The sequence below is a fragment of the Prinia subflava genome, chromosome 3, assembly GCF_021018805.1.
Source record: "Prinia subflava isolate CZ2003 ecotype Zambia chromosome 3, Cam_Psub_1.2, whole genome shotgun sequence".
In the NCBI taxonomy this organism is placed as follows: domain Eukaryota; kingdom Metazoa; phylum Chordata; class Aves; order Passeriformes; family Cisticolidae; genus Prinia; species Prinia subflava.
This window is the reverse complement of record NC_086249.1, coordinates 3,959,630-3,984,600: the sequence shown is the minus strand read 5'-3', so window position 1 is coordinate 3,984,600 and position 24,971 is coordinate 3,959,630. Positions and strand designations below refer to the sequence as shown.

The 24,971-nt window shown below is 43.0% G+C and overlaps 1 protein-coding gene across 2 annotated transcripts in view; it reads left to right on the top strand.

Moving 5' to 3' along the window:
• The first annotated feature begins 21,836 nt into the window (after positions 1-21,836).
• MYH15 (myosin heavy chain 15) overlaps positions 21,837-24,971 on the top strand; it is a 43,752-nt gene continuing 40,617 nt past the window's right edge. Inside the window, exons 1-3 of one of the 2 annotated variants that reach the window (XM_063393821.1) lie at positions 21,837-21,927; positions 22,983-23,086; positions 23,585-23,728. In XM_063393821.1, coding sequence (XP_063249891.1) covers positions 21,837-21,927; positions 22,983-23,086; positions 23,585-23,728 — 339 coding nt within the window. Of the gene's footprint in view, positions 21,928-22,982; positions 23,087-23,388; positions 23,729-24,971 lie in introns of those variants that run through there. The other variant, XM_063393822.1, reaches the window with a different exon arrangement.

Below are 24,971 nucleotides of genomic sequence, written 5' to 3'. Positions count from 1 at the left end.
CCAGGAATTACTTAGTGCTCATGGTGACCAGTAGGATTTATTTAGTGATGGTGTAAATAAAACATAAAATTCTGAATAAGGAATCTAGAAACCACTTATGCTATGGATTCAGCACTGCCAAACGTTTTAGCTGCTGGTCAGGATTTATGCCAGCTCTCTTCTGTGCTTACAGTTTTCCTGATTCAGAGGGACATGTCTAGAATTATCTAGCAGTGCACTTTTCTGGAATAAGTGCAGGCCAAAAATGGGACAGACTCCACTGAAATTGTGACACTCAGCTTTATAGGTTTGGTTCAGCATTCTTGTGAAAATGGTAGAAGAGGTTCTCTGCTACTTTCTCTTAGAGTTTATTGTTAGTAGCCAAAGATGAAGTATTTATAGGCAAGTACTTATTTCTCAAAAAATGCTTTCAACCTTGCAAAGTTGATTTATATATAAATAAACTCCTCCATGCATTCCCATCTGGTTACTTTTGAAATCTTCAGATTCGTTCACTGAAGCATGCTTCCTTTCCATCTCCCTCAACAATTTCCCTTCTGCAGAGCAATGAAATTGGGAACAGTCTGCTAGCTTTATGTCCCCAGTGACACATCTTTTTCTCTCCCACCCCAGTCCAATCCAAACTGGATCATTTCCTAGGAGTACAGAGAAATGAGGGGTAAATAGTCTGATGCCACACTGGAAGCTGTATAGCTGTTGATGTAAATATCCTGGGATATTTACACGCCTGACAACAAAGGGCAGGTACTTCCCTGCCTCCTGAATGGCAGTCTGGGTTGTCCTGCTCAACTGTACCCAAGAGGGCATCCATGTCAGAGCAGATGCAACAAGGTTGCAAACGAGCCTCATTTTTATTCCCAGCTTCTATTTGAATCTGCTGTGCCTGAGGTTTTCATGGTTGGAATACGTTAAACCTTTCCTAAGGAACAACCTCATGTCCCTTCCGGCGTGTTACTCTTTGACCTGAGATTGCCTGATGACCTTGGCTGAAGAGCTGCCAGAAGATTTTGTCTTGCTATGAATGAATCCTGTACAGGGCAGTTGCTAAGAGCCAGCTGGGTCTGTGTATGTGTTTCGTGCTCAGCATTACAGTTGAACCTCTCTGTGTTTCCTCTTATGCCTGCATGACTGTCCTAGGGTGACTTTATGATACTTGTATCCCCAGTCATCTGTTCTGTTTGTTGGATATCATGTTCTGTGGCTTTCAGACTGGTTCTGAGAGCGAAGCAGGGAGAAGGAGAAGCATGGAGTTTGTTTTGAGAAACTGCTCTGCCTCCTACACATTCCTTCTCTGGATGGTGTTCTGAAGCACAGACTGGCAGCAGGACATACACCTCCTGTGCTTTTAGTTAGTTTTAGCTAGCTGAGGCAGAGAAGCTCCCTGGACTGTTTTTTTTTTCTTCTTTTTTTGGGGACTGTTTAAACCTGCTCTGCACTGAGAAACCCAGAGGAGCACCAGGAGCCTGTGGCCCACTGAGGCCTGGACCTCTGGAGGGACTGAGTGAGCTGAGCTACCCATGGCAGGGACTTTCTGAATCTACCGTCTCACTTCAGAGCAACGAAAGGTTTTATTGTTTCATATTCACACTTTGTGCAAAGTGTGGGCACTTTGTTTGTTAAATAAATAGCTTTTTCCACTTTCCTCTAAGGAGTTTTCCCAGACGTATCAGGGGAGCCGGCCATTTGGGTTTGCTTCTACAGAGGAACCCCATTTGGAGGTTTCCTCCCAAATTTACCCTAAACCAAGACAATGACCACATGACTTTTTAACTGAGCTTTCAGTGCAAGTTTGAGTGCAGAAGGTGGAGTTTGGTTTGGGTTGGGATTTTTTTATGGCCATTAGCTTTTTGTCTAAAAATGGGAACTCAGGAGTTACGGGATCCTTTATGGGAAATGTTGCATACTCTGTCTTCCTGACCCATTATTTTTGGGCTGTGTTGGGTGTTGAGCAAACACTGCAGCCACTTTGCACTTTGTCAATAATAGATTTGGTTTGGTTATGGAGGATGTCTTTGCAAATGGAAATATGCAAACTCCTGGTGCTTAACTATTAAAACTTTTGTGGTGTTCTCCCCACTGTCCCATCTTTCCAGGAGAGCTGTGTAACAGCATCACTGCAGACTGCATTCCTCTACCAATATCTTTCCTTCTGAACAGAAGGTTTGTGGAGAAACCCCTAAAAAGGGAAAGGAATTTAACAAAACTATTGGGATACAACTTTCTCCTTTAGTTAGCCTCATGTATTTTCAATGCTGACTAGGGAGACAAAGAAACAAAAAAGACACTGTTGGGGGTAAGGCACCTGGCCATGAGGAAAGGCCTGCAGGGACAAAAGGGACCACAGGATAGGCAAGAAGTCTCAATGGCAATAGGAAGTATTCAACCTCTTTGTATCAACTGTGCATCACTGTAAAATTGAATCCAAAGCTGCTGGGACAATTGCTGAGCCTTGGCATGATCTTGAAAGCAGGTAGTGAAACATTTTATTTGGTGTATGGAGGCAGGAAGGAAGTAGGTCCAAGGATCTTGAAGTGTATTTGGGAGTGATCTGAAGTATCTTTTCAGCCAGTACCCAATCTCAGTCCTGAACACAGAATACTGTGCTCATGTGTGATGAAAGCTCCAGGCTTTCTCCTTAAAGAAAGGAGTGACAAGCCAAGGACAATATGTTACTCGGGAGAGGGCATTGTACTCTTGTTGCTTAGATGGACTTTGAAAGCACTGGTTGGTTGCAGGGCATTAAAGCATCTTTTCATTCTAAAGCTCTGCACCAGAAATGATCTGTGTTTGAGAAATGTGATGGAGGTGGCTTGCACATTCCTCCTTGCAACATGGCAAGCCTAGGGAGACAGCAGAGTTTTGTTTGTTTGTTTTTCTGAGACATTTCCAGCATTGCTTGTACTCTGAGATAAGGAAAGAAGACAGTAGACAGAAAGGGGAGCTTGTGTCACCAGATCCTCCTAAGACAGGAGGGAAAAACTCCCAGATTTCTTTGGCTAAGCTACTGGAGTATCATAGTTGACTGCAGTTTTCTTTGGAAGCAGTTGGCTCATGTTACAGAGACTCTAGTCCAGCCTGTGAGTTGTCACTGAATAGGCACTGATTAAATTCCAAAGGATCTTGTACATGTTTGAAAAGGTTATCTCTGCATGCAGAACAAGCACCTCATACTGCTGGGATCCCCCTCATAGCAGGGGTGGCCAGCCCTTCATTTACCCATATGGAGCTAAGCCTTTATATGAGAGAACAAATACTGAACTGGTTAAATGTTTCTTCAGAGTAACTGAGCTAGCAATCTTGTTTAGGTTTTTTACACTGTATTAAGTTATTAAAAACTAATTTTGTAGCAAGCATCTCTTGTTTTGACTCAGTTTTACTTCAGAACAATCTATCCATGTGTATTATTTGCATATATACCAAATATTGAGTTTCAGCTATGTTTTACGGCACAGACAGGAAATATAAGGCTATTATAATTTTAAAAGCCAGAGGCTACTGGTAAGCCTGATATTAAAAGGAAAAAAAAACCCAGTGGTGATCAGTTACAATATATTTTGTTTAATCTTGGTTGGAGTGTGAGGACCATCTCTGCTTGCTCATGTGTCATGGTGAGCGCCTTAATTGTTCCTCTTTTATCCTTTTGAGGCTAAAACTCAGGAAAATATCTTTATTTTTGTCATGTATCTAGTAATTGGAAGTGAATCTAGTTTTAAAAGAAGCATTTAATTTTCTTGCTTATATTCAGGATGAGATGAAACAATGTAAGTTCTTTGTTGTGGCTTTCTAAGGCAGTAGGAGATCGCAGTTATTGTGTTCATTTCAGGATCAGTTGAGGGGTTTGCATCAACACCAAAAAACTCAGAGTATGCTTTGGGGCATTGTGGTATTGCATTAGTTGTGTTCTCCAAAGACCAGGTAAATGTCTTCATGCCTTTCAGTATCCAGGGCAGAAGTAGTTTGTGTTGGGGAGGAGTGTGTCTGAATATGCTGGCAAACAGCATCCTCTCTGCTTAGTGTCTGGCCAAAGTGCTCTGCAGTTTTAGGCAGGGTTAGATTGCACAGTCTCTGGGCTGGCTGATGCATGCCACCCTCCCAGAAGACTGCTCTCCCCAGAGAGGTTAACAGGCTGCTCTGTTCTGCTCTGCTCTGCTCTGTTCTGCTCTGCTCTGCTCTGTTCTGCTCTGCTCTGCTCTGGACTGCCGTGACAGAGGCTGCTCCTGCCTCTCCCTGCATGAGCAGAACAGGGCTGCAGCACATAACTGCTCAAAGGCTGCTGCTGCTCAGACAGCGCTCAAAGCCTCCCGAAGGAATGGCATGAGGCTGTGACAGGGGAGGTTTGGGTGGGCTATCAGAAAAATGTTCTTCCCCCAGAGAGTGGCTGGGTGCTGGAACAGGCTCCTCAGGGCAGTGGTTGCAGCACCAGCCTGCCAGAGCTCAAGAAGCGTTTGGGCAATGCTGACAGGCACATGGTGTGGCTCCTGGGGTCAGGGCCAGGAGTTGGACTCAGCGATCCTTGAGGTCCCTTCCAACAGAGCATATTCTGTAGTTATGTATGTGCGAAGATCTGTCTGCCTGTAGCCACTAAACCCTCAGGTGGAGTATGTAATGTGCAGCCTTTCTCAGTCCCTCATTTCTGTGGGTGCCTACTGTTACAGAGTCCACATACAATTGCCTGCATAGTTCCAAGATGCACTGGGGTAAACTGCTGATTTGGGGCTCCCTACGTGAAAAGTTGAAAACCTCTATTTGTTAGTCCCTAGCACTTCACACCTGCATGCACAAGTGTGCTTTCCATCGCTCCACAGGCTGGTCCTGGTGGCTTTGGCTGCAGCCCTGGCATGCTGTTCTTTCACATGCTTCCACTCAGCATTTCCATGCAAATCAGGAGTTTCAACCTCTAGTTATGTAGGAAATACAAGCAGTTACACTATTTGTCTGTCTAAAAATTGGTGTAAATGTCTTGCGTGCCATCACACAGGTACTTTGTAGTGAAGCCTCCTGGCATACTAATTCAGCAAGCAATTACTTGAATCTTAAAATCATCTTTCCCACTTCTGACTCATACAGAAGGCAGCTTCTGCAGCAGAGTGGAAAGGCACAGGCAGACAGCAGAGTCTCCTTCGCCACCTGACTCTGCCTTCCTCCCCACGCAGACCTATCTCATATGCAGAATGAGCAGAGCCCCCAGGGGAAAAATAGCATCTAATCACAGCACCGGGAGCAGAGCGCTTATGCACGCAGGTGCTGGAGCGAGGTCACACAGCCTCCAATTTGCGTTCTATTTCGGCAGCCTAGAGTACTCAAATGACATTTTTCCTTCCCTCCTGCTCCCAAACCTTGTTTATTATACATCTAACTACTCAAGGCCTGATGATTCTGTCGTGTTTATTCATAAGCTGGTGAGAAGAAAGGCTAGAAGCTAGACCTAAGCTACAGTCAGGATTTTATTAGCTTACCAAGTCTGCTTCCAAGGGAGGATTGCAAGGGACCATTGCTAGAGGGTGAGAAGCCTTTTGGCTGAGCCCAAGTGAGTGCAAGTCCTGAGCTGCAGTTCTCCTGGTGGTAACTTTGCTGTTTGTTGGAGGGTAATACTTGTTAGGTCCCCTCTATCTTGACTTATTATCCTGTTGAGATAAAGCTGATGTTTCATGTAAATATGTCTAAGAGGGATAGTGTTTAAAAGTAAAGTATTAGTGTTTAAATCTGTAAGAGTTTACCACTGTGTGTGATGCGTGTAATTTTAAAAACTATTACACTACAGCCATGAGTAGAAGGATGTAAGAGTGGGAGTTGCCCCACAACCTAAGAAGCATGGGCTTGTCTTACACAAATCAGTGTGTCCCCTACACAATCATCTCCCCAGAGTTCTTCTGTTTCTCAGAACTTAAGGTTGAAAGTAATTAGAGGAGAGATAGAAGGAATGGTCCTAATCTTTGGGAAGTATTTTCCATTCGTTGAAGCGTGATAACAATTTTAGATCAGGTAGCTGAAGTCTGGCATTAGTCTCTGTCTGTTGTTCAGTGATAACATTTTCCTGGGTTTCTCCCAGACTCATTAAACATCATCAGTCCCAGGAAAGTCTAACAAGGACGTGTGCTTGGATGAGAACTCTGCTGGACTGAAATATTAAACAGTGACCATTCATAGCACTGATGGAAACTGGTAATTTTTTGTTGCATAGTTACACTGTTGCCTCATAGCTCAGGGATTCCACGAGCTACTGACGCCAGCTGGCCTCTGGTAAGTTCTGGACTCAGGCATTTAGGTCAAACCTGTTTTACTGCTGCCTAAAATAGTTGTTTTCGACAGTTCATGGGTATGGCTAGCTTCCCTTTCATTAAGTAAAGTACACATAGCAATTAAAAATATCACAATAGCTCTAGGCTTTTTCTTCATCTCTGCATATTATTCCTCTATGCAAAGGTGTCTGTAACCTCTTTAGGGCTTTCTGGGGAAAAAAGTGAGATTTTTTTACAGGTCTGTAGTCTAAGCTGCCATATGAATCTTTATTTTATATATAAACATCACTATTTGCCATAAGGAGCTCAACAACTAAAGTAGTATTTGCTGCATGCCCTTTTGAGGTAATCTTTGCTGTTTGGCTCAGTTCTTCAGAATACATGTGTTCTTCTTTCTTTGCAGTGTTTTTGTGTCCATAAAGGGCAAGAAAGGATGTATTTATTTTTACCCATTTAGAAAGGGATAAAGCTTAGATCAGATCTGGGACTTGAGTTCAGCACTTGAGTAGCAACACTTACAAAGACTGATCGAGACAAGTGAAATTGGATTTTGTTATCTTGTGTTAAAGGCTCTGGCATGCTCATATCTTTAAAGCATTAAAAGCTAAATGTCCTCAGATTCAATATCCTTTAGGCAGGAGAAATGCTAATGTGAATGTTAGCTGCAAGCCTATTTTGCTATGAAACTCCATGAATTCGTTGAAAATGTTTTTCCAACACCTTAAAACTATTAATATCTTGACTAATAAATTTGTTTGGTGATATCACTGCACATTGATGTTGCATTTTTAATAACTCTGCCTCGGAAACAGAATATTGGCCGGTTTATACAGACTCAAGTGGGTTGATAAGTGGGTAACAGATGCGTGTGACATGTTGGAAAACCACTTTCAGAACAATAGCCAAGGTCACCCCTTGTCATGTCTGCAGCGTGTGGCAGAACTACAGAGCCAGAACTCCCTCTCTTGCTCTTCCAGACAGGAGAAATGTGAAATCCTCTTCATAGAGCCACGCATGGATTGCTTTCAGAAGAGGAGGACTTGGTGGCAGGAGCTGGTTACTATGGCTATATGCATTGCTCACTCTGAATGGAGGTATCAAGCCAACAATCACTGTATATATTATACACTATTTTTGTATATGAAGGAAGCTCATTGCCAGCAGCTGTGTGAAGGTGTCCTGATGAAAATCCAGCTTGCCTCATGCCAGTCAGTTGGTGATTTTCATGCCTTTAAAGCACCGCAGACTGAAAGCAGCAAAATCTAGGCACTGTGGGATCAGGTCCTTTGTCCTCCTTAAGCCTTCGGCTCTGCAGAAAAGTTTCTTCTTTTCTGTGTCCCTAGTGATGACAGAACAGCCCAAGTAGGAAGGGACCTGGAAAGGTCATCTGGTCCACCCTTTCATGAGAAAGGGAGCCTAGGTGGGATTGTACAGCAGCTGGTCCAATCACATCCTACAGTTTCCAGCAATGAGGTCTCTCCTCTGTCCCTGGGGGGGTTGTTCTACTGGGGTGGAATGGACAAGTCATGATGCTGGCTTGGAAATTATGGATGTGCAAGCAAGCCTGGGCTCTGGGGTACAGACTATGACACAAACAACTCCTAACTCTGTTGGCTTCATGGTCCAACATGCAGCCAGCTGCTGACTTGTTGGCTGTCATCAGAGACATCCCCTTTGTCAAATGACATTAGAAATCACCAGTGAAGACAAAAGTAGCTGTGGGTGGTGAGACATCTGTAGCACAACCACAGCCTTATTTTTGTTGCCTACAAATTTAAAGTCCTTTGCCTTTCCTTTTTGAAGCTAACCACTGAAGCTAGAGGTTCTGTGGGGTACCTAGCAAATTTTGTTGCAGGGTGGCTGTTGGTCAGAAGGGGCCATTGGTTTCCCCGTTTATCCAGTGCTGCACAAACAGGTAAGTATTTGATAGGTGAGGGGTTAAGCCAAGGCTGTTACCACCAAAGGTTTGCTGAAGCTCTTTTTCCTGTCTCCAGTGCCAGATTTTCATGCAAGTGGGAGCAGTGAACTTGGGTATGCTCAGGAGGGGGTTTGTAGCACACAGCCCAAGCCGATGGAGCACTTCAATTACCTGCTGTCACTTGTAATTCCACTGTTAGGGCTGAAGAAGGTTTTGCACTTCAAATAGGGGCTGGATTAAATGGATCTTTAATCCCAGTGGAAAATAGAACATATTTGCTGCAGATGTGAAAGCTTGCCTTTTAAAAATGAATTAGGTTGTTGCAGTCTACAAATATTTTAATTAGCCTGAGTTCAAATTAATTAAAAACTGTCATTTAAAGAATTAAGCGCTTGCAGGTTTTACAGAGTTTTGAATTATCTTAATGGAATAAAAAAGACACTTGGAACTTTCCACATAATTAAAAATAATTGAAATCTTCTGCCTGCACGTATGTGAGTAAATCAGCTAATAATTAAACTAAGTTATTAGCAGTGGCTGTATTTAATGTTACATCTAAAGTATAGCCTAAAATATTTTAACTAGTTCCACCATGAAATTGGAAATAATGCAATTTACCATCAGTCTTCTGCAGTGGCTAGAATGTCACTCTTATGAGGGAGACAGAGAACACACAGAGTTTCACTGGTGGATTAGCTGTGTCACTTAGCTTTAGTCTTTAAAGGTTAAATGGCTTAATGGTTGAATGGCTTGCATGTTTCTGCTTGAAATGTCCTCCATACCACTGAGACCTTGCCTGCTGCTGAGAACAAGGGAGAACACAGAGAACATTTGGTGCTGGTAGGATTCCTCCAGCATTTCTTTGTACGTGTTCTCCTTTCAGAGAAAAAAAATGCCCCAACCCATATTAAAAGCCAAACCCATGTGGAATGGGCTGCTTTGTGTGGGGTTTCAGTCAGGCAAACCAGGTGCCAGCCTCTTTAGGGGTTGGTGACTGCTGGTTGTCTTATGCTTCTCCAGTGGCTCTGCCCTTAAAATAGCACTCTGCTCCTCCAGAAGGACAGAAATCTTGTACAGGAGCCCCAGCTGGTGGCTCTCCTTCAGTCTCCACACAGACATTTTGAAAGAGGAACTTCCTGAAGGGGAGGGGTGGAAAAAGCCTGATAAAATGAATGAATCCTAGTGATTACTCATTCAGTGAATCCAGAAAGGTGGAATCAGCTCTAAAAAGGCTTGTAGGAATACAAACAGATGCCTTAGTCACAATCTGTCCTCACTGTACCACAACACGAAGACTTTTGAAGACTGTAGCTGCATGTTTATTATTTCAATTCAGTTGGGTTTCTTTTTATCTCATCTCTTAATTTCCTGGATTAGTGACGCTTGGTTGGAGGCTATTGGCAACATCATTGTCATGTTCCTAACTGTTATTCTGTCCTTAATATTTTACTTCAAGCTGAGTACATAAATGCTGGGCTGGATTTACTGAGACTGGCTGATCAGAAATACCATTGGTGTGGGAGGATGGTATATATCTTCTCTGTATTTGCATTTTTAATATTAATGATCTGTTCTTATCATCAGTTCACACAGGATTTTCAGCTTTTCTTTTATTTAAAGACTCTAATCCTTTATGGCTAGGAAGATATTCTCTTAGCAAGTACTGGATTCCTTTTTTTATATATTTGAGATCTCCAAAGAAACTCTGATAAACGTGGCAAATGCTGAATCTTGTGACTGATGTCAGTGCTTAGTATTTTTTGTCAGGTTGCAGTAGCAACCAAGGTGAAATATCCACACTGTTGTTTCAGTAATGGGTTTATTTGGGGGAGGAAGGGGATATTTTTCAAGACATTAATGAATAAAGGATGAATAAGATTGAAACCAATCTCTGCTGGCTGTTATTTTTGCCCATATCTGGTTGTCTTGGTTTGTAAAATGGAGCCACAAGCAATGAGGTCTGTTGTGTTCTCATTCTGCTGTGTGCTTTCCCAAAGTCCGAGAAGAGAAAGGTGTGGAGGGATCACAGATCACCTCCTAGACCATCTTATCCTCAGGTGAGGGCAGGGAGAGAAAGGAGGTGACACTAAGGAGAACCAAATGCTCTGAATTTGCTCAGGTATGGCTGAATGACTGACTTGGATTCCCTCTGAACGCCCCCATTCCGAGCGGCCGGCGTGGCTGGGCCGCCCTCGCCCCCACACACACACACGTGCTGGGCTGGACAGTGGGACACAGACAGGAACCCATCCAGTGAGGGGGCACAGTGCAAAAATACCCTTCTATTGCTAAAACCTCTTCACTTCTGGTTCTGATAACAGTGGTAGGAGACACTTAAAGGAGATAACAGGATTGTGGCTGGTGTTGCTGAGCCCCAGAGCTTGGCTGTTGTGAAGGCACTCAGGCTGCCTTTTTTCCATGTCACAACTTTATCAGTGATTCAGGGTCAGGGGTGTGAGCTCATCTCAGCAGAGCCCCATGTGACATGTCACACATTGTCACTGCTAACAAACAGGCTGTGGTATCTGGAATAGGGAGAGTGTGGAAGGTTCTGTTTCATTTGTCCTTTTGGAACCTCCTCCCATAAGCTTCATACTTTTTTAAAACTCTCATTAAAACACATCTTGAATCTTTCATCTGAAAGACTGTGTCCTTTCTGGTTAACAAAGTATTTGGGTTTGAACTTTGAACTTCATACATATGCTATGAAAAAATCAGTAAGAACTGTCTGCATTGCATGAGAATGGGACAGAATGGTGCCTACTGTTGGACTTGGTCTTAAATGTCATTTGGTTTATTATTTCTGGGGAATGGATCTATACATCTGCTTTCTGATTAGTTCTCTTGTTGAAATAAATTCTGCTTATTAGTGTTGTACTTTAATGGGCATGCTTTTTACCTGAGAAGGAGCAGACATCCTGTGTGGCACTAGAAAATAGTAAGCAGTTCAGGTGTATTCAGGATAGTTTTCCAGTTGTTGCAAATAGCTAAAACTTAAGTCTGTGTGGCCAGTGAAGAGTAAGCCAAATCTTCCTTCAGTGCAACTGGAAGTATAACAGGCATTGCTATTCCCTTTGAATGTATCTACCTATTCTGTTGTGAATAACTGTGCTAATTTGTGCATTGCTCCTTACACAGGCAGCATCTAAAATCTGCTCCTCTCATTCTTGATTCAGAATAAACTGCTTGGATAACAAACAACTTGCCATTCGCTTTTACACAGGTAAAATTCCTACTTTTAAAACCAAGTGTGATGAAGATGACCCGTGTGGTGAGAAGCCTGTCTCCCCATGGAAAAGGGTGAGACTTGCTCTGAGGGCATTGCCAAATTCTTACAGCCCTATTGCCTGGACATTTCTCCTGGTCCAACACTATGACCATGAACACACTGCCACAGAGAAAGCAGTGGGAATTAAATGCCTTATTTTTTATGTGGATGTAGCCCCTACCTTTGCCTCAGTTCCCCTTTCCCTGAAAGGTGTCAATAATTGGGGCACCACACCATTTATTTAATTTGATTTTCCTTCTGATCATGAATGCCTTGCATATCTTGAAGCATGAAGGTGTGTCAATAATGGATAAAGGCAGGCTTCAGGGCATGCTGGCAATCCAGTGGAAATCACCTGGACTTTATATCTGCAGTTCCTTCCCTGTGCTCCTGGTGCACATTTGGGTGATGACAACAGGAGAGATTTTTCTGCTCTGGAAAATCCCTATTCATCAACTGCAGTACAAGAAGAAGCAGAGATTCTACCAGGATCATATTGCTTGACAGGCAAGAGGCAGAATGATCCAACTCAAAAAATACAGCTCCCTTTTCTTTTTTTTATATAGCATATTTTTACACTCAAAAGTAGCCTATATTTTTCTCAAAGTTCTGTATTAAATTTTTTAGTTAGCCTCCTGCTGTAAATTTGGATCCTCAGAAAAATATCAGGTTGATTTTTAAAATATGATATACATTTTTCTATGGCTTTATAAAAAAAATGTTATTTTGTTGCCCTTGTTGCAGGAGTTATTGTTAGGGTCTCACTCTTCTCTAGCAGAAGCAGGGCACAGCCACCAGACATGAGAAGGGCATCTGAAAAGGTAAGATGAATAACAGTGTACACCCACAGAGTGGTAAACAGACTTTCAACTAAGGCTGTTCCCAAATGCCCTGCTGGTGAAGAGATTTGAATAGATGAACCTGCTGGTGAGAAGTTACCATGGGACAGACTGCATAGATCCAAATCCAAGGTTTTCTTTTGAGTGAGTTTTGATGAAAATGAGTCACTCAACTGGGCTGGTGATCGCGTCAAATGAGTTCTTTAGTGTTTTCATGCTGCTGAGCTACAGGTATTTAAAGTGAAGCTTCAGAGGGGCCCACTGAGGGAGGGCATGTGTTCCATTCCTGTGCAGCGTTTTTGCAGCAGTCTAGCTTTGCATCATCATACTGGATATGCTAATATTTTCTTTCCCTTTTCTTTTCTGGACCATTGATTGAGGCCAAACTGCCTAAAACTACATACATAGCAGATAATTTGGCTTTGTGCAAGAAGCCTCAAGTATATGATCTGATATGTTTTTGGTTCCATCTCCTTCATTATTTTTTTCCTGTAAAGGCAAAGGGCCTATTTCAGTTACAAATATATACATATACACATATACATATATATATATAATTTTTTTAAAAATCAAGTCCAGTCAATGGTGTTACAACAGGATTGACTGCTGCTGGGGATCCAGTGTGACTCTGAAGAGAGTTGTGCCTGTAGCCTCACGGGAAATCTCAGCTGCTGCTCACTGTTGTGATAAAATGGACTGTCCTCCTCCAGGCAATGCCTGGCTGGTCTTGGTGATGGTGTCTCCATGTGTTTTGGTCTAGGCAGATAGTGCAACTTTTTTCCAGTGGGATCCGTAGATTCCCACTGGAGAAAAAAAAAAAAAGCACAGCCTTTTCTCACCAGCCCTCTGTTCTGCAACTCCTGTCATCTCATGCCTCCTGGCTCTGCCCTCCCCAAACAGCTCACCCCTTTCCCATCTTGCCTGCTGTGCCTCTCCAGGAATTACCCTGGGGTCAGACATGATGTGCTCACCGCACAAAATGGGAGCGCCCTGTGCAGAGGAGAGGCTGAGCCCGAAGCGCTTCGGGGGGGTTTGCTGGGGGCAGGATTTCAGCTCCAGCATCAGGGGAGCACAGCAGGATACAACAGCACTGGCAGGGTCAGTTCTGCACATCTCCAAAGGAAAAGGCTGCTTTTTCTAGTACTGAGCTGTAAGTGTGCAGCATCACAGCTGGAAGGGGAAAGGTTAGAAAATAAACTTGTTTTCACATTGATAACTCTATATATGTGTATAGATATGTTTAGATATACGCACAGATACATAAATATATATGTGTGTCTCTCCTATATATACACTTACATGCACACACCAGCCAGTCACTCCAGAATATTGCTGTTGGAGAAAAGGAAGTCATGCCCATTTTTGGAGGTGTTTAAATTCAGCTGACAAAAAGGATCAAATCATTAGGCCATGTGAGAAGCACAGACTTGTGCTTTTTCAGGCAGAACGTAATACTCCTGGAAATAGACATTCTTTAAAAACTGCCCTTAATATTTCAAGAAGCTTTGCTGACTGAATTTTCAGCAAAGGTGACCAGACCAGTGTATCTGTATTTGGAAAGAAATAATGTTTTGTTGTTGCTTACAGAATGAAAAGCTGAAAAACTCACACAGTCTCTTTCCTGCAGTGTTTTCCTGCTATTTAGCATAATGCCAATCACATTTGGTTTATTCCATCAGCACTTCCAAAGTTATTAAAGTATCCCCAAGACAATTGTTTCACTAATTAAACTGTCTCTGTATGTTTTAGTGTAGTTTGCAGTCGGCGTAAGGTAAACAAAAGACAGCAAACAATCCTTGACTGAAAGTCGAGTTATGACTCATAGAGTTACAGCAGCGAAAAATTGAAAAATCACAAAACCTCCAGTGTCTAAAAGGGCATGAATATTTTACTTACTTTCTCCCTCATCTCCTCTGAAAAATAAGCCTCCACAGCAGCAAAGCCAGGCAATCAGCATGGGCTGTACCCACCCCTATCTATACCTGAAGGGCAGGTTCTGAGTCCTTGAAGCTGAAATATAAAAAAGGCCAAAAAAAGGCAAGTTGTCTTGCAGGAGCTTGGCAGCAGGAGCTAGAATATGTTGTGTCTGAAGACCTAAGAGTATTTTAGGACAGTGCTGCCTATTGAAATGGAAATGTGGTTTTCAGGCTGCTTGAGCAGACAGAGTGCATCATAGTCAGAGGCTGAAGCAGGCTAATGAAGTACCCTGTCTTTGAAGTCAGATTGTGTAATACAAACCCCAGAGAGATGCTTAGAAGATTTCTTTTTTTCTTTGCATTGATCAAGACTAAAATACTTCTGCTATTAGCTTCAGAAGGGTTTAATGGAATTGGTGGTGCGACTACAGTAATTCCAATGACGTGCTATGCAAACAAATGATTCGTTAATGAATACTCAAAAGATTAACCTGAACTGCCTACATGCATTATTAGTGCTTTTAACCCCCTGCCTTCTCCCAGTGGTTATGGATAATGCAGAGTAGTTTAAGGGGGGGGGAACCCAAAATTCCCTAATGGCAATTAGGCTATGTGATAGTTTGGAAAAGGATGCACAGCAGTTCTGAAAACATGCCATTAATCTCTGACCTGATGGGCAGGGCGGGATGCTCAAGATCATTGGAGACAGAAAACTTCCCACAGAGGGCATTGGTGGAGTGGGGGATGTGGTCAGATTGGAGAAAGAAGAGTGACGAGGCACATAACAAAAGCCTTCTTTCCCTCCCCCGGTACATCTCCAGAGCTGAAGAACTGAAACCATTTATTTAAGGAGGCTCCCTTTTCATCTTCTTTTTCTTATGGCTGTGAGTCAGTCTGAGATTGATTTATCAGTGCTGTTAATCTGCTCTCTAAAGGCTGTCAGTCTCACTCCCAGAAGCCAAGCTCTCCCATTAAAAACCTGACCTATTTAAACGTTCTTAAGATACCGTAATGATTGAATGTCAGCAGGGGAGAGGCAGCAGTGACAGCTCTGAAATGTTTCTTGTCCCAGGCCGGGCCAGGAGGGAAGCGTGCCGCTGCAGCCCGGAGCTCTGCGCTTGGCATGGCATGAGAGGCTGAGGGACGGGCGCTGCCGAGCTGGCAAGATCGGCTACACTCTTGTGCTTTAGAGGGTTAATGCTCCGCAGTCCCTGCTGACCCCACGCTGTTCCAAACGGGAAGAGGTGTTAGGGGTCTGCATGTTGACAGCAATAGATCACGGATTACTGTGGCTTAAAAGGCACTTAAAACATTTTTGGTGGCTTAGGAATTATTCCGCCAGGCATTTTGTATGAAAGCAGATGCTTTCCATAGAGAGATTTAAATTTCTGTTCTACTGTCACACCACGCAGTAGCTGTCAGCTAAGAATTAATTGAGGGAAAGTATTTTAAATGATGATGCTGAAAGGAAGGTAAAGAGATGCTCCCAATACCTCTCCAGGCTGCAGGTGTGTGCATCCGTGGCCAAGCACAGGCACTGCAGCAGGGGGAGCACAAAGGCTGGCAGAGACCTGAAAATCTCCATTCTAATAATGGGAATCTAGCTGTCATAAACACACTTTCAGTGTACTGTTCAGTGCCAATTCCCTCATACTTAAGAGATGTAGCAGGGTGCAACTATTTTTAAATCTAAGTTTCTCTCCCCCTCCCATTTCTCTTTGGGCCATCAACGGCTTGAGGAATTAAACCATAATTCTTCACAAGACAAAACATATCACTCGTACAGGATGGGCCTGGTTTTGCTCCAGGATACGATGTTAGCACCTTTCTTCTCCTGAAACTATTCCCAGATGGATGAACTTTCTGTTTTCTGAAAGTCATTTCTGTTCTTTCCCATTTGTTTTTTAAACAGAGACTGCAACACCATCAGAGACCAGTGACCAAAAAAAGCCCCTGAGGTAAACAATAGGTTCTCAGACTCTTTAGATGCACCTTGTGGAGCATCAAAAGTCTTTTTGCTTTTTTATAGAGCAACCCAGAGGATCCTGCCTCCAAAGTTGTTTTCTCCAAGCATCCGCATCTTGAACATGTGTCCTTCTCTCTCATTGATCTTGCTTTTCATGAGTGCCAAGTTATTGCAGTAAACATTTTATTAAGAGTAGTCTAAAGGCCAGCTTTTGTCAAAACCCAGCTGGCTGGTTGATCTTTTTGTCTAAGAAAATAGAGAGGGTTCATAACTGAGCTTTTACAGATCCAAGATGTCAACTTTTCTATATTAGACCACAATATTGACACTATCTTCTGTCTAGAGCTGATAAATGTTATTGCATTCCTTTCCAATATGTAATGTTATTAAAAATAGTTTAGTCACAAGAGCTCCTTATCAAAGACCCTTGTTTCCCTAGAAACAGTGACCAGCATTAACCTTTCTAAAAGTAGCCCCTGCAAAAGACAAATGTCTTTGGTTGTCCCTGTTACAAATTTAATCTAGGGAAAATGAGCTGCAATTTCTGTTCCATATTAAGAGAAAGCAAATAAACTCCATAAAAGCAGGATTAATGTGCAGTATCCATTCACATCAGGCTAGTAAAGAAAATAAATTGATTATGTTTGAACCAGTTATCTGTGTCCCTTTCTAAGCAACACAAGCATTGAAATTGCCTCAGAATTAGCTATGGAAACAGTTGTTTGCAACCCCAAAAAAGAAAAGGGAGGCGTGGGAGCAAGCTTGTAGTGTTCATGCAGGACTGATGAAAGCTGAATATTTGCAGAACAGAAAAGATGTAAGTGATAACAGTGTATTTGTGAAATGACTTCTTCCAAGCAACGCAGGTAGTAAATGGGAATATTGTGTTTAGAAGTAAAGCTCCTGGCTATGTGAGAGAGGAGCAAGAGGGAGAGAGCATCAGCATTTTATATCCTCATGGCTTGAAATAATCATATCCTCAGTCTTCGCAGCAGATTAACCATGTCCATAAATCTTGGTGATGCTTGTGATTTGCCTTGTTTCAAATTATGTGATCAGGAGCATCTGCTTGAGTTTACACAACCACGCACCTCAGCACCCAAAATCACCACCTCTTTTCTTTTTTGTCAGATATAAAGAAAAAATATGGTGATTTAGATCCAACACTGACACACATCTGTGCTGCAGAGCACCGAACACCTCTAAAGCAGCAATTCTGGTGTGAGTGTGACAGCCAGTCAAACTCTAGAACACGACACAAGCTGCTTGTGTTCAACTCGAGTGCAGGTTCCTTTCACAGATGAATCCAGACCAGGATGGAAAGCTTCATCCCTAGCTCCTATCCCTATCTCTGCTCCCTAGCAGAGCACTCTCTTCTCCAGACTGTCTGGAGGTGAGCATGCCTCTAGCACAGCAATAGTGATTTTCTGTCTCTTGGTTGCATTCCCCAAATGCTAAAAATACCAAGTTAATAAAGTGCTCAAATCCTCAGAGCTGCCACATCAGTCTCCTGTCTTTGAGCCTTTGAGCACTTCCAGAAATTCCTGTTTCTTAAACCAACTTTGTCTGTACAACCTGTCCCTGTCCAGTCATCAGCATACCAGCTTCAAAAATAGCAGACTCACTATGCAGACATTTTCTTTCTTGCCTGGTCACAAACCAAGCCACTTGTTCCTGTGGGTATCTAGGAATTCAATGAGGTTGTGGATAAGCTCCCTCCTTGCTTCCTTGGAATTGAGTTTTGTAGAGCACAAATATATTGTCTTCCCTTGTGGCCAACGTGCATTATCCACAGTATTTCTTTTCCTTTCTGCTTTTATATTCAGCTTATGCTAGAACCAAAGGAAACCTATATATCTGCCTATTCTGGTGAAAGCAAACCAATCTGGCAGTGTCATTTATTTTGTTATTCATGGGTTGCAATGAAATGAGACCTGAGTTACTCACGGTAACTTTTTCACTGCTTTTTTCACTGGAAAAATGAGTTTACAACAAAAAGGCCAGACATTGCCTAAATTTGGACTCATAAATTAGTTTCCTGAAGCAAAGGACCCGCTAAAATTGATGCTTACTTTATTCTTTATCTGTGATTCACTTTCCAGACAGAAACAATACATTCTTAGATTTCTTCCCTGTCTTGCCTTGTTCATAAGCTGGGGAGCACCTGTGTATCCCAAACCTGAGCCTATATTCTTGTCTTTGAAAGACAAAAACCAGACAAAAATCATGGGGCTCAAAAAGAGATTGAAAGCCCTTGGATGGGATGTGAAAACCCTCATCCTAGCCTTGCTGCTTGAAGGGAATTTGGCTCATGTAACCAAGATCCCATAATAATCCCACCATTCCTGGTGCAAAAAGCTTTGATTTTCATATTCCAGAGGAGTTATGTCTGAATAGTCCTAATGTACACACACACACCCCCTGCAATTACCCCCATGGTAATTAAGTTCTGAAGCACTTGGAAAAGCAATACTTGCCCTAGTGAAAACACAGAAGCAGGAAAGGCTTCTTCCATGAAGTCATGGAGCAAGAATGGTGTGGCCAGGGGTGGCCAGGACCGAGAGTGCCGCTCCCCACTGACATTCCTGCCCCCCTTCGTCAGGGCACAGCCACACATGTCCCCTCCTCGGGCATTGTCTCCTCAGCTGGGATCCAGCGGACAAATATAGGCATGGGGGAAACTGCTGATGCCTTTAAACAGTTATCAGCAGTGACCTTGAGAGAGGGGCATATAAACTCTGGACCAGGCAGAGTCTTGACACTTTCTGTGTGCTCTCCAGGGTGAGTACCAACCTCTCTCACTTTTAAGTGCGGGTGCTGTGCTCTAACACTGTACCGTGGGTTTGATATGATTAAGGTTTTCATGTGGCTTAAAGTTTTAGCAGTAGTATCAGTAAACATCCAGCCTGTGGTAGTCACTGTAGGATGCTGCTCGAATGGTAGAATAGCAAATACATGTTTCTTCTCTAACATCAGTACATTCGTTTAACCAGCTGGAATAACCACTTAAGGAAGTGTCAGGTCCCTTGTAATTATGCATCTGAGTGAAATGATTAGCCAGTGCCTGCGAGTCATCTTTTGCCTCTCTGTCATCTGCAAGAGATGATGGCTTATGCAATTTGCAATTTTAAGCAGCTTGTTGATCCAAGGCATTCTTTAATCCAGCCTGAGTTCCAACCCCTGGAGCATTACTGGGGCCCCTTTCCAGGCCAGGCGGTGCCACCGCAGTTGCTATTGCATTATCCCTGCCTGCCCTTAGTGCTACAGGCACTTCCAACAGCCCCAGTAAAGACAGACAAGGTCCCTTTTTTCCAAGTCTGGATGCACCAACAAATGGTTTGTCCTGGGCATGCCACTTCACTTTGTGTAACAATATTGGCTTTCCACAGGGAGCAGGCATTTTCAAGGATCTCCCACAGCTGATCTACAAGGGCTGGCACTTTTTGTTGTTAGCTACAGCAGGCTGAAAGGGCACACCTTTAGCTTTACCTTATCTTTCCTGACTATTCTGCATTTTAAAAATAATCTCGCATCCATAACAAAACAAGATTTCCCACTTCTTGTATCTGCCGATGGATTTGCCTCACAGAGCTCTCTGCACCTCAAGGGTTGTGCTGCCTGGGCTCCAGCCTCTGCTGTAACTCCAAACAGCCACACTGCTGAAGGAAAAGGGATTCTCTCCCAGCCAGAATGCTGCTTTACACCATAACATGCTGCAGTGGTCCACACTGAACATGAGGGAGAAGAAGGAAGAGATAAGGAGGTGATAGCTGAGGAACTGTCCCTAGGAGGTCTGCAAATGGAGCCAGGTTGCACAAAAGTGATTCAGAGCACTTTAGTGTATTCTAGGGCTGGTGGGAACCTGCCCTGGGTCCTAGAGATTAACACTGGAGGGGCCCCTCTGGCATTTGCACGTTTAATGTGAAATGACACTTATGTGCTCTAATGCTGCTCTGTTTAAATGTCTGAACTGATGTAATTTCATTGCTCCACTAGAGCTGAGACACACAGAGAGAGAGAGAGAGAGAGAGGCTCTGCCATGGAGCTGTGTCTCCAGCTGGGAATTCTGGTCAGTTCAGAGAAGTTAAAATAATTCGCAATACTTGTGCTTATGTAGGTGTTTAATCCGTAAAAATATTAAGGTTTAAAAAATTGCTTAAAATCTAGAAAAAATTAAGGCTAGTTCTGAGAAAGAAAATTTTTGCTCTACAGCAACAAGACAGACGGTATCAAGCTTTTACTGCAGCAGTGGGAGAGGGCTGGATGTAACGCTTTGGCAACTCTGCTGTCTTAAGGCTTTACATTCCCTAGGGGGAACATGTTGCAAAAAAAGCTGCCTTGGTTGACAAGGAGTTCTTATCTCTACCAGGATTTTGTTAGAAATAAATTGAATAAAATTTTGAAAGACTGCAGTGTCTGTCTTGATAGGGGTCTTGAAAATTTATCCAGCTGCCCTGGATATTGCACAGTAAATACAATAAGGGAACCCGAGGTCACCTATACAGCTTTAAATAGTAGTCCAATGGTGTCCTGACTTAAAAAAAAAAAAAAACAACTGAAATTCTAAAATTGGGTGTGTACATCTTTTAGCAGTGGAATTTCTTTTAGACATTCTCTGGACAACAGGCTGAGTAGTTTATGTATGTGTAAGTATTTATGTCTGTCTCTGTAAAAAATCCCAAACCTAAATAAAACAAAAAATCCCGACATATCTGTTTGATCATTTTAGAGAGTACAAAACAAACTAATTACTTGGCAGTACAAACGCAGCAAATAAGTCTCACTGAGACCCAGACCCCTGCCCTCTCTTTCATCAAAAAGACTCATAAACATTGTGCCCTTGTCATTTGTGAAAAGAAGTGTAGGTATTAAGCTAGACTGATAAAGCAATCTGAAAACATGAAGCCCTTGCCCCAGTTCTGCAGATACGCTTGCCTTTAGCCACGCTCTGCTGCAGGGGGATGCTCAGCCTGGTGAAATCAGAGGGAGCAGCAACCTGGGAAGCTGCACCAGCACAGGACCTCCTGGAGCCGTGTTACTCCTGTTTTTATTGGCATGCCAATTCCTGAGCCAGAGAAGTGCAGAGAGCAGAGCTGTTTCCAGCTCCATTGCTGACTTTTTGCAGTGAGAGTATGGGCACACATCCCTGCAGCTTTGCAGCAGTGAAGTCTTGCTCCTTGTTTCCCAGAAAATGCCTGCCTGAGATGGTGCTTGACTCGGCTGAGTGGCACAGCCCCAGGGAGACCTGCGGGAGAGCACACCTTTGCTCCAGGCGATTTTGAAAGGGGCCAGAAGAGGCCCCTGCTAAGTGGTTTTAAAAAATACAGCTTCAAGTGGATCCTCCTACTCTTAAGCACCATTTGTGCCACAAAAAAGAGACAAAATCCTCCTATGGAGATAACTGTGACCAATGCGGAGGTTAAGAACCATTCAAGACATGTCTTTTAATAAACTGAGCCAAGGAAGGGTTTAACTAAGACTGTAGTATAGTCCCAAATCTGTGTTAGGCATTTGTGTCTAACATTAATCATCCCTTTCATCAGCCACCTACCATGCTGAGCACTTTATATTGCCTGATGTTGTTCACAAAATAGAAAATTGTTTTGGTTTTTTTCCTCTCTTTCTCTGGTAGAGTGGGTGCCTTTCTTTTTCCTCTGTGAGCTGTGCCACCTTGAACCCTTGCCAAGATGATGGTCGATATGTCAGAGTTTGGGGAGGCTGCTCCCTACCTCCGAAAGAGCGAGAAGGAGCTGATGATGGCTCAGACTGTCGCCTTCGATGGTGAGTTGCAGACTCACAACCCTTTGTGCTGCCAGGGGCCGGTTAAGAGGGGCAAGGGTTACTTACAAATGTAGCCAAAGAAACGCAGAACAAAGCAGAATGCAAAGCCTTCGTTGTCACTGCTGTGCTGCTGCTGTTGAGGGAGCTGGTTCAACCAAATTTGGGTCCCTTTATTCTGCAAAGCTGTTAAAAACTCCCAGATAGTAAAAAATAAAAATAATCTATGGCAAGTAAGTGTTTATCTAGATTTGGAAGCAAGGTGTATTGGTACTGCTCTGCTAAAAGAGGAATCATCTCTGTCAGTTTTAGAGAAAAACAACACTAATGTTTCTGTGTCTTGAGTAGATGTCTTATTTTCTTGGCAGCATGTATAATAATGTGATGTTAGCTTTTAGTTTCCCATAATTTATTTTCATTAAATGGGTTTCTATGAGCCCTGAGGTTTAGTAGTAAGTGTGAATACATCAATAACTGGGGCCTTTCACTATTCACAACAGTTGCTGTAACTAAAGACCTAAAGTCTTGTGCAGCTGCTCCAAACTCTAAAAAGGCACATACATAACTAAATGGGAGTTATTGATATTGGTATTTTTCAACACAAATCTCGGAAGAATGTGAAGGAATAAGGTTAAATCTGATGGCTGGCAGTCAAATGATGTGGGCTGGATTCCTTGAGCAGCTTGAAATTCTCTGTGTGACTTTTTAGCAAACGCCTTAATTTGGGCTTGGATCTCACTCCCTCCATCTGCACACTGGTGATAATGATTATGGATTTCCCATGGAGGCTGGGGCTTAGCCAGCATTAGTGAAATATTTTGACACCTTGTGCTAGAAGGATCTAGAGGAAGGTGAACAGTAGTTTCAAAGGAGGACAACATTTGGGAGCTCTATGCATTCTGCTTCATCACGCAGCTTCCCAGCACTGCCAATCTGCTGCAATCTCAGAGGTTTTGTGTCACTTCTACAGAAAAAGCAATCCAGCAGCCTCACTTAGCTAGGCATGGTGTTGCTGTTGGATGCAAGGCTGTGAACCCTCAGTCTTCTTAATTTCACAGGGAAGAAGAAATGTTGGGTTCCTGATGAAAAGAAAGCTTACGTTGAAGCTGAAATTACAGAATCCAGCGAAGGCAAAGTGACCGTGCAGACAACAGATGGAAGGGTACAAAAGTGTTTTTGTCTGATCTCTCACTAACAAGGCCAGAGCTGCGAGCTACAGAACTGTCCTGGTTTCAGCTTGGTTGCCTGTTTCATGAAATGGGCTGTGAATGGGAAGCCTCAGTAACTGATGCCAACTCAGGATAGGATAACTCACGAAAAACCAAGGAAAAACCAGCAATGCAGTGACGGGTGGGTGAGCATCAGCCACCGCACAGCTGGGGGTGGGCTGTGACTGGTCCCCAGAGCTAAAAACCCAGTTTCTAGCCAAATTTCTTGGCTTCTTTCAAAGCCATAGCATCATGCTTCTTCCTTTTACCATCTTAGCCTTCCCCCATTCTTCTGATACCTGTGGAAACACACAATACAGCACACATAGGCAGGGACTGACCTGGAGAACTTCCCTCTGCTGGGGGAAAAATGTATTTTCTTCCATAAGGTGTATGAAGCAACAGAGAATCCCAGTGTCTCCCAGTGTTGCTGCATTTGTTTGTCTTTCCAGACCATGACTGTAAAAGAAGATGACGTGCAGACAATGAACCCTCCCAAATTCGACATGATCGAGGACATGTCCATGCTGACCCACCTGAATGAGGCATCTGTGCTGTACAACCTGAGGAAGCGCTACAGCAACTGGATGATCTATGTAAGGGCCACTGCACGGGTAGACCTAGCAGCCTGCTTTCCAAGTGCTGATATAGTGTGTGAACATGTTGGGTTCTTTGTGTTCGTTTTACAACTCTGATAAATCACAAAAGTGAGGGTTTTGCTCTTCACCTCAAGAAAGATGCTGCTTGGAGCTGGCTGAATACAGACACAAAACTGAATGAGGAAGACGGTGCCTGGGTCCTTAGTTTTGCTTGCTTGCCTAGGAAAGGGGTGAGGGTGACATTTTTCTTAAATCAAGGTGCTGAGGAGAACCAGTTTATTTTCCATCTTCCCATATTAATCCATTTCAATGCCAACCATAGGGATTTGTTTTGCTCTCAGTTAGCTGCATTCAGCTGGGGTTTAAATCAGTCAAAGGAATCCATTGATTTTCCAGCCAATCCTAGCTCTGTTTTTTGGTATTAATCGGAAGAGCAAATCCAACATTACCCATTTAAATTCTGATTGTCAAACATTTTCTGTGTTTCTCTAATAATACCTGTATGGACATGTAGGGCCTAAAGCGTAGCTTTGTTTACAGATTAGTATAGTTAGGCAACTAAACTGGCATCTTGCCTTAATCCATTTACTGGTAGGGGTATACTCTTTTTCTTTCTAAAAACATGACTGAGCATTCATGCCAAGGCCATTCAGGAGCATGTCCTAATGCTATATTTAGGGGAAGGGACCTGGATTTCACCTGAAACTTTTATAACTTAATTGAGCTCATTAATCTCTGTGCATATAGTGATTGTGTCCATACGATAACTGGGTTTCTTTGAAGATACTGCCCCAAGCTGGGCTAAGTACTTGAAAAGTTACCAGCTGACACCACTTGCCTGGGGTTATAACTCAAAACTCACTCTTTCTCAGAGTGACCAGGCCCCAGAGATCTGATGTATATCATCCAGAGAACAACTATAAAGAGATTTTTACCAATCTGGCGTCTCCAAAAGCTGAAAAAGGTTCCACAGCTTTGGGGCCCAACACTATGAAGTGGTTTTCTCTTTGAACGCCCACCAGAAATTGTCTTGAGGTTCTTGCATAAAATTAATAATGGGAGGTTGTTTCTCCTCCTAAAAAATGGGAAGCTGTAACTTTCCATTGCAATGTCTGTTTTCACCAATGGAGCAGCAAGGCACAAAATCAGACACAAGTCTATTTGCTGTTCCTTTGTTTTACTGAAGGGAATGTTTCCATTTCAGGTTGACCTTTTTCCACTTTCCTCCTTTGAAAACTGT